This window comes from Neodiprion fabricii, chromosome 6 (assembly GCF_021155785.1).
Source record: "Neodiprion fabricii isolate iyNeoFabr1 chromosome 6, iyNeoFabr1.1, whole genome shotgun sequence".
Classification (NCBI taxonomy): domain Eukaryota; kingdom Metazoa; phylum Arthropoda; class Insecta; order Hymenoptera; family Diprionidae; genus Neodiprion; species Neodiprion fabricii.
The window spans coordinates 3,548,910-3,558,437 of record NC_060244.1 but is presented as its reverse complement, the minus strand read 5'-3'; the positions used below and the strand labels follow the sequence as shown (position 1 = coordinate 3,558,437).

The 9,528-nt window shown below is 40.5% G+C and overlaps 2 protein-coding genes across 3 annotated transcripts; both read right to left on the bottom strand.

Annotated features, from left to right (window-relative positions):
* Positions 1 to 95: 95 nt before the first annotated feature.
* On the bottom strand, positions 96 to 5,398 carry LOC124184805. The gene is made up of 14 exons (XM_046574907.1): positions 5,264 to 5,398; positions 4,994 to 5,198; positions 4,757 to 4,871; positions 4,445 to 4,688; positions 4,187 to 4,345; positions 4,018 to 4,105; positions 3,663 to 3,808; positions 3,001 to 3,147; positions 1,781 to 2,029; positions 1,491 to 1,689; positions 1,034 to 1,398; positions 792 to 950; positions 466 to 693; positions 96 to 322 (listed from the first exon to the last, which is right to left on the bottom strand). Exons 1-14 carry the CDS (start codon positions 5,381 to 5,383, stop codon positions 164 to 166), a joined length of 2,583 nt encoding a protein of 860 aa, XP_046430863.1. The 5' UTR covers positions 5,384 to 5,398; the 3' UTR covers positions 96 to 163.
* Positions 5,399 to 6,168: 770 nt separating this feature from the next.
* On the bottom strand, positions 6,169 to 8,901 carry LOC124185793 (lipase 3-like). Of its 2 annotated transcripts, none has more exons than XM_046576911.1 (7): positions 8,756 to 8,883; positions 7,962 to 8,121; positions 7,644 to 7,842; positions 7,186 to 7,550; positions 6,942 to 7,100; positions 6,635 to 6,862; positions 6,169 to 6,446 (listed from the first exon to the last, which is right to left on the bottom strand). In XM_046576911.1, the coding sequence occupies exons 2-7, from the start codon at positions 8,088 to 8,090 to the stop codon at positions 6,288 to 6,290; spliced, it is 1,239 nt and encodes a 412-aa protein (XP_046432867.1). In that variant the 5' UTR covers positions 8,091 to 8,121; positions 8,756 to 8,883; the 3' UTR covers positions 6,169 to 6,287. The 2 variants fall into 2 exon arrangements, with proteins under 2 accessions (XP_046432867.1, XP_046432868.1); XM_046576912.1 differs by having other exon boundaries at positions 6,224 to 6,446; positions 6,604 to 6,862; positions 8,756 to 8,901.
* Positions 8,902 to 9,528: the final 627 nt, after the last annotated feature.

Here is a 9,528-nt window from a genome sequence, read left to right as displayed (position 1 = left end):
CTTTAAAAAAACGATGTTATAGGAAATCAGGAGTGGGTCAGACAACAGACATTGTTGCTGTTTGCACTACAATGCCACAAAAACGAAGGTTAATATTTACTTGAATATGTATTGTTATAATAAAATTCCGGTTTGGACACAAATTACATGACTCGTCGTACAATTAGTCGCTGTAGTTTGTTTCTATCATAGAAATGATGGGATCGTAGACGAGTTCCTTGGCATTGATACCCCAGAGGTAATCAAGGTGATTCCATTTTCCATCGAGCACTCGGTACATTTCAATTGGGTTTCCAAGCTCAGAGTACAACTGTGTGACGTCCTGTAAAAATAGCGAAATAAAGTTAGTCGTGGAATTGGTATTGCAGTGAAATGACTCACAGGATAATTCCAGGACTGAAGTTAATAATGCATTTACCAAAGAAGAATGTATAACTCATCGATATGATATTTTGGTTGACTTACTGTTACAGCAGCCATCCAGTCATTGTCACTGTAGAGCAAGTGAACAGGAGCTGTAATCGCGCTGAGATCGTAGTCCGGTGCGCTGATCGACCCGTAGTTCCACAAATTCGAGATCCAACCCTGGTCGTAATACCTAAACTTGCCAGATCGAACTTCTTGACCGTAGTGAACGATTTGTCGAGATGAGGCTCCAGCCGGGGTATGTCCAAGGATAGTTGGCAGCATAGTCTGTTGGTCATAAATGGCTCGAATTGTAATTAAACAAAATCGAGAAACAGGTATAATTTGAATTCCGCTGGTTTTTGATTAGGTGCGGACAAACTTACAGCGTTCAATTGAGCCTTGTTGTAACCGGCCAACATGAATAGGATGTTACTGCAAAGGACTTGTGTCAGAGCATCGTCGTTGCAGAAGGTAGCTCCAACTTTGCTAAGGAAAGTGCTGGTGGGCAAGAACTCGTAAACACCGATGAGCTTGAAGAGAGACTGAAAAAAGTGTTTCGTGTAATAATTGAGCGATTCGCATCACACTGACGAACACGAAGTTGTAATTGAAAAACATCATTTACCGTCAAACTAGTCACGAAGGTGGCAGCTAATTGCAATACCGGACTCTTCAGATTCGACATGTAAGCAACGGGCGCCAGAGAGAACATGGCTTTTATCTTGTCGTTGTAATCGGTCCTCATAGAGGCCATCACGTAGAACGAAGTTGTGCCTTGACTGTGACCCATGTAGAATAATTTCTCCTGACCCGTTGTTTCAAGAGCGTAGTCAATCATGGCGGGGAGATCGTAGTAGCCAATTTGATGCCAGTCAAAGTACCAGAAGTCTTTGCCAGTAAAATCTGTCAAGGTGGTGTGATTCTTGGAGTACGTATTTCCTCTTGCGTTGCCCATCCACACGTCGTATCCGGCATCGGCTAAGATGTAAGCTGAAGAAAACAAGGACGACGTTGTTTTCACCGAACGCATACACGTTTGAAGACGTATCGACGGTAAGTTATTAGATCGGTCAGCAACTCACCGAAACCCTTTCCAGGTCCCATGATCACCCAGTCAGCAGAACTGGACAGCAGGCCGTGCATGAGGAACACGACAGGTTTGTCATCGGATGCGGCACTCGTAGGAGTTGCAGGGATACGATGCATTTGCAGTATGTAACCATCGTCGGTCGTCACGTAGTGGGTCTCGGCTGTGTATCCGTTGTTGGCAATTAGTACAGGCTTTAAAAAACAGAATAACCAGTCAAGATGCGAAACAAAATCCGAACTCTCTGCGATCCTTTGATGGATAAGCATCCATGGGTTAACTTACGACAGTTGCAGTCGCGTCGCTAGTCGCACTGGCCAAAATATCCTCGACTTCGTCTTCAGTCCAAACCTTCTCATCGGCATCGTCGTCTGCAATTGCAGAGCCGACTAAAGCCACGACCAGAATGAATAGTAATTTCATGACTGCGGTTGATGACTCTGAATGGAAACCTCGATTTCGATTGGCCTTATATACTGATTGTCTACGATCGAGTATTGTGATAAAATATTTTTTTCGTTCAATATTGTTATCCTATTGATGTAATGTTAGATTCGCAATCGACCATTTTTCAGCAATAGCACTACTGACAACAATCAACAAGAAATTATTACAAGTTTATACTGAATTTAGATTTTGTCAGAAGGTAACTTGATGTTTAAAAATCACGCGATATTTTTCAACCATATGTCCGATATTTTATATAAGTCTCTTTTTTTTAGTTTTTCGATAAGACCAAGAGACTAACTGACTAAGAGAATACCCAGATATAATCGCTAATATGTACCACGTTTGCGGTTCTATGAGCAACACAAGTATTCAAAAAAGGTTAAATCAAAGAGGGATTTCGTAGAATAAATATACTCCGAGCCCTAACTGCATTACTAATAAAATAGTTCTCGTAACGATAGTTAAAAATTTTACCGGCACCAAATCCATTGGAAGTCAATCATCCCAGACATCGCTTTCTGGAAAGTATATTTTGAGGATCTTGATCTATCAAATATTGATTGTCTAGTTGAGTGTATCATTTTATGTTTCATATGTTGATCCACCGATATTTAGACAGTTTGGGATTAATTGCCGCCACGTTTTATGAAGCAATTGGTAAGGAGTACAGGCGATTTGTGGGTAATACTTTCAACAAAGGAATGACTGAAAACCAGTTGGATGCTGCATTTACGTTATGACCGATGTCTCATCTTTCTAAACTATGATAGGAATCAAATAGAAAAATAACTGATAGAAATTCTGAATGTAATTTGATCAACACAAATTCTCTTATCGATAGGTATAAACTAAATAAGTAAGGCTCATTGATCGTTGACAACACCAAATTGTCGTGACTTTAAATTAGCTGTGAAAATTTTTTGTATTCGTTATTGACTAGAAACTGAATTTATTCAATCGGTGTGATGGTCATCAGACAGTAGCTGCACAGAAGTATTATACATATTAACTGTTTGAACATTTTCAGGTGCAGGATTTTCAAGTATTCATGTAGAAAATTCTTCCAGCAGCTTGAAGAGACGCTCGTAGACCAATTCCGGAGCGTGCATTCCCCACAGGAAGTCATAATGATTGAAAGTATCCACGGGCACTATGTAAGACAGCATCAAGCTACGGAGCCTCGATGCCAGAAGACTGACATCCTGAAAATTAGAAAGAGCAACATTGTGCAGTTCGTTATGGGTTTAAACATTCTTCTGAAGTTTTTTATTCGCAAAAAATAGCTGAAAAATACGATCATACGATCGAGGTTGTTATTATTTTTTAATTATATCTACGTATCTACGTATACCTACATAGCGGCGTTTGTATACGAAGATGATATCATGCAGGTGTAATTGATTTGATATAGTTGAGATTGATCGGATATATCGCAACCTGAGTTTAATAACAATATTTTCGTAATTAAATAAAGTCAATACAAGATTGCAAAGAAACAATTTCTTGCTTTTCGCTAATTGCTTGGCGATGTAATGACGTATCTTTAACAATTAAGTGGTCATTCAGACAGGAAATCATTAGTCCGCGTTGATCGTTCGTATTTCACATACTCGAGTGGTTTTGTTTTTTCGATTTCCAAGATTATTCAACCACGTGTTATTGTAATATATGCTGTAAATAACGTAAATAGTTTTTTCTAATCTATCATTATTATTACCTTTGGCGTAGCGAGCCAGTCATTTTTGCTGCTGAAAAATGCAACTGGGGCTGTAATTTTTTCCAAAGGATATTCTGGTGGTACACTGACGTTGTAGGCACGCAAGTTCTTTTCAACGCTGTCGTAATCGAATTTTCGGAAACGTCCTGTAACCCAAGAATATTATTGTATAAATTTCGAGGCTGCGGTTAATGGTTAAAATTATATTAAAAGTAATTACTTTTCAGAGTAGGGACAAAAGCATAAATATTTTTTAACAAAATCAAAAATGGTGTGGTCCAGATGTTAGTCGGGTTCCCATGGAATTCCCCATACACAGGTATATTTTACAAACAAGTTTAAGCTTCAGTCTCACCCTGTTCCATAGTCCCTTGCCCGAAGTGTATGAACTGCTTCCAGGACGCGCCAGCTGGTATATGGCCAATAATTACAGGTAGGTTCGTCTGCGCAAAACACGATTATTGCACAATATTTATTTGAAAAATTTAATTAACACAGTAAAAGAACTGCCCGTCTTTACTCACAGAGTCTAGTTCGTCGGGACTGAAGCCAGCAATGAGGAAAAGAACGGTACTGCACAAAAACTGGGTGAAAGAGGAATCCCTACATATGAAGTTCGAAACGAGGTTTTCCCATGTTGATCTTGGCGTATATTCCGGATATCCAAAATTCTCCCCAACCCACTAGAATTCATCCGGTAAATTAAGAACGGGGTGTTATCATTTTTTGTGGGGAACAAAGTGTTCACCGTCTCACTTCTGAATCGCACGCGAATAACGTACCACTCCAATTGGTGTCAGTACAGCAAGTTTCGTTACCGGCCCTCGTAGATTACTGGTGTAAGCTACAGGCGCCAATGCAGCCATTAATATGATCTTCTCATTGTACGAAGGACGTTCCGAGGCCATGACCCAGAACTGTGTCGTTCCTTGAGAGTGACTGATGTAAAAGATTTTCGGAAGCAACGTCTGAGCGAGGATGTAATCCACCGTTGCCGGGAGGTCAAAAACCCCAAGTTCGTGCCAGCTGTAAAAAAAAAAAAAATGGATTTCGAAAATGCACATCGGCTTTTGACAATGCGACAAGTAACCAACCTGAAATTCCAGAACAACTTGTTCTCCGGTGAAAGGACGGTATGATTTCTTGAGTAAAGATTTCCACGACTGTTTCCAAGCCAGACGTCGTATCCCCGATCAGCGAGTAAGTAAGCTGACAAACGAAAATACTTTTTCAGACGACCAAACTATGGCGGTCAACGTACCCTCAGTTCTTCATCGGAAGCAGAAGACGAAAGTATTTCAAGCCAGCTCCAATTCAGTCAAACAACTCACCCAAGGACCTTTTGGGACCCATTATGACCCAGTCCGCTGAACTGCCCGCCAGTCCGTGTTGCAAGAGGACAGGACCTCTCCACGCTTTCTTATATTCGCCGTTCGAAAGGACGCCAGGGATCCTGTGCATAGCCAGAATGTATCCATCCTCGGTAACGGTATGATGAATTTCAATCGGATAACCATATTTCTTCAACAATTCCGGCTGTAAAAAAATAATGTCGGAAGATGTGCACCAATGCATGAAATGTTGATCGTTTACGTTCTTACCGTTCTCAGATCAACGTCGGCATTTTTCTTGGTCCTAATCCTGGTAGGTTCGACCAGAGAAGGTGAGAGGATAACCACGACTACTGTAATTACGAATAAAAACTCACGTGCCCCGACCATCTTGAGTGGTAGGATAGCTGTCATACTCTAGGTAGAACACTTTATATATAAATGAACACTGTCGTAACGTACAATGCTAATGATACCCGGTTAAACGTCGGGTTGGTTTACCTATATGGTGGCACGCACACCAATACTTGTGAATCGTGATTATCAGCATCCATGCCACTGTTTTAATTCTAGAAACACATCTTTCTCAACAACTTCACGCGCGTATACCGTGACTACGGATGATACGATGTCTACTGGCGGGATTGTGATGGGAGTACCTCAAGTCTTCACCAGGTATCCCAATACCCACGACCCAGGTTTTGTCATCCTCTTACTTTTACCTGCCAGATGCACCTGTTGCGTATGTTCATACATACATTATACATCCGAAGCCGAAAGTCTTTTTAACGGTGGTGGTGCACTATTTGTGCGTTACATAATCGCCCACGTAATTTAACGAAAGATCGAACTTCGATTCGGTTACGCCGGCGTTCACGCAACTTTCTACCTTAAAACGGGGTCATCACGGCGCGGGGAAGGTCACTGAATACGTTCGCATGTACAATACTCGGTTATGCCGTATTGAAACCACCGTCTGTAAAACTAGAAAAGAAAAGTTTAAGGTGGAGTGCGATTTTCTCGAATTGATTGTCTAGACGTTATATTATTTACTCATTTATGAAAAAAATAATGAACAAAAAAAAATAATAATTTAATCGGCATATGACGAAGGAAAACGCACAGTATATTCCAACGTATATTTTGAGAAATTTCTTTCTCATATTCACTCGGAGTACGTGAGATTCATTTATTAAATAAAAAGTATAGTACATTAACTAGAATCCTATGTATCGAATAACCTCAATTTTTATTTTTCATAATCGGCAACCGTGGTAGATGATTTTGCTATCACCTAATCACTATATCGTTTTTGTAATACAGCCAGCATATGTTCATAGACGAGTTCCTTGGCATTGATACCAAATACAAAATCAAGGTGGTTCCAACTCCCATCCATGATTCGATACATCTCAATCGGGTTCCCAAGCTCTTCGTACAACTGTTTGACGTCCTATAAAAATAGCGAAATAAAGTCAGTCGTGGAATTGGTATTGCAGTGAAATGACTAACAGGATAACCCAAGAACGGTAAATAATGGTGGATTTACCAAAGAAAAATGAACGACTCTTCGAGTACAATTATTATATAAGTAAAATATGCTTGGTTACGTTAAAGAAAAAAAACTCCAGGTAAACTGACTTCTACAGCAGCCATCCAGTCGTTGTCACTGTAGAGCAAGTGGACGGGTGCAGTAATCCTGCTAAGCTCGTAATCTGGTGGAGTAAGTCTCCCATATTGCACCTGATTGAACAGCAGGCCGTAATCCCACTGTCTGAACTTGCCGGAATTAATTTCTTGACCGTAGTGAATTACTTGACGAGTTGACGCACCAGCCGGCATGTGTTTAACGATAATTGGCAGCATGCTCTACCGAACGTGTAATTTCAATCGGTGAAGTAAGTCGCCATTCCGACTTCGTTGGTCCTGTGTATTTGAATAAACTCACGGTGTTGGTTTGAGCCTTGTTGAACCCCATCAGGAAGTAGATTGAATTACTGCACATGTATTGAGTCAGAGCATCCGCTTCGCAGAATGTCGAACTAGCTGTGCTGATAAGATCGTGACTAGGCAGGAACTCGTACTGACCAAAGAGATTGAAAATCACCTAAGGAAATAAGTATTTAAGTAATCGATCCGTTACGGAGTGATAAAAAAAAATTAATCAGAGGTGAGAAACATCAATTACGAACCCCCAGAGAACCCTCGAATTTGGCGGTAAGCCTCAACACCGGGCTAATTAGGTTTGACATGTAAGCGACAGGACCCAAAGAGAACATGACCTCAATCTTGTCGTTGTACTCGGGTTTCAAAGAGGCCATAACGTAGAACGTTGTTGCACCTTGACTGTGACCCACGAATGACACTTTCTCCTGTCCTGTATTTTCAAGAACGTAGTCGATCATGGCGGGAAGATCGTAAATACCAATTTCATGCCATTCGAAGTCCCAGAACTTGTTACTGGTAAAATCGGTAATAGTTGTGTGATTTTTTGAATAAGTATTTCCCCTAGCGTTGCCCAACCACACGTCGTATCCAGCATCGGCCAGGACGTAGGCTGAAGAAAACAAACGACACGTTGTTCGCAGAATATTTGGTTTGGAAAATGTATCGTAGTGCGTAATAAATCAGCCAATCACTCGAGTATTACCTAAAGCTTTTCCAGGTCCCATGAGAATAAAGGCAGCAGAACTTCCGCACAGCCCATGCATCAGGAATACTACGCCTCTGCTGGTAGCTTCAGGACTCTTAGGAGACGCTGGGATTCGATGCATTTGGAGGATGTAACCATCCTCGGTCGTCACATAATGACTTTCGACAAAGTATCCGTGATGAGCAACCAGTCCAGGCTTATGTGAAAAACAGTATAGGTATAGAGTATACTATGACGTTTAGACAAGGCATTGGAAAAAGGTACAAGTTTGTCGAAAATTATTGAAAATAAAATTGCTTATAAGTATGTACTTACAACTGTCGCACCGACAACGGTGGCAGTACTGAAAAGGTCTTGAACCATTTCTGGGGTCCATACCGTGTCATCGTTTTCTGCAACGGCAGCGCCGATCAATCCCACAAGAAGAAGGACCAGAACCTTCATCGCTATTGAGAGGTTACTGCAGCATTACAGCCTGCAATGCAGGCGGGCTCGTTATATATCGTTTCAAAATTATTATCTTCCGTTTCTTAATATGATTATTTTCCTCCGCCTCGATATACGAGGTGACCCGAGGTCGTACCAAATAAGAAAATGTTATAGCGAATAAGTAGGAAAGACATTACCGTGAAATCAGACGGTGCCAAATTTATCAAAGGATGTAATTGCAGCGGAGCTGCGAATGCTGCGATAAAATTCAAATGTGTGGGAAGAAAGTATATGAAACGACGAAATGAGAAACGCGTACAAGTGCCAAGCAGTCGAGGCTTATCAGTTTCATTACGCAGCATTGAATAGTCAGGTCACGCTGAAATCGGTAAGCAACGTAAACGTCGCATCGATTTCTTTTCGGTTTGTAAAAAAATACATAGAAAATACCGACGTTGCATTGCATTCCCGCACCTTGAATTTTGTGCAGCCGTATGTAACGACTTGCCGCCCACACTTCGTATCAGACTACAGCGTGTTATCAGTTCCTGTGCCCGGTTCATCTCGGGTATACGCAGAGACGAGCATATTACGCATCACAGGCTTTGATCGAGTTCGCTTACCGTCCGAGACGGGAGACTGTATTTAATCGGGTGTTATCTATTTAATATTTCTCTTACCTTGCGGAAGCTTTCGAACCTGCGGAATCTCATCCGCAACGAGCCACTGCCAACGCCACCGCATCCCAGCGCTTGCACGTACCGTTCTGTCGGGCGGCCGTTTATCAGTGTTTGTTTGTCGCGTCGTCATGTTATTTATGGAATGCGCTGTCTACTGAAGTAGCCGAGGAGGAAAGACTAGGGCTGTTCAAGTGCAAGCTTTACGTTCATTACGCAAACGTCGAGCAGCTGAGGTTCAATTATTATTTTATTTCAGTTTTTTCTATATTATTTTATTTTATTGATTTAATTTTTTTTAATTTTACCTTCTATGGCACTAGATAAAATATTCGCCCTGGCCAGTTTATTCATTTATTCTATTTATTTTATTATTTTACTGTCACTCGTGTACTTGGTTACTCATCTTCATGTTTTAATTCATTTTTTTAAATGTTTTTTTGAGTGGAATGCTCAAATACTTGCGGTATGGTCTTACTTTATGTTATTTTCTCTGTTCTGCCGTTCGCGATTGTCGTTCTTATATTTTTATTTCTACACCTGAATAATTGATTTATCAATTCTCCTGTTCTGATTAATGTTATGTTACTTTTATCTATTCTCTTATATTTTTGCTCATGCGTTAACCTCTTTACTTATTTAATTATTTATGATTTGTTCATTTATTTGTTTATTTTTTCAACTCATTATTTCTTTATCTTATTTATCATTCTGTCTTTATTTTGTACTCTCTTTCGGTCCATTTACTTTTATTTATTTTTATCTCCTTCTCTCAT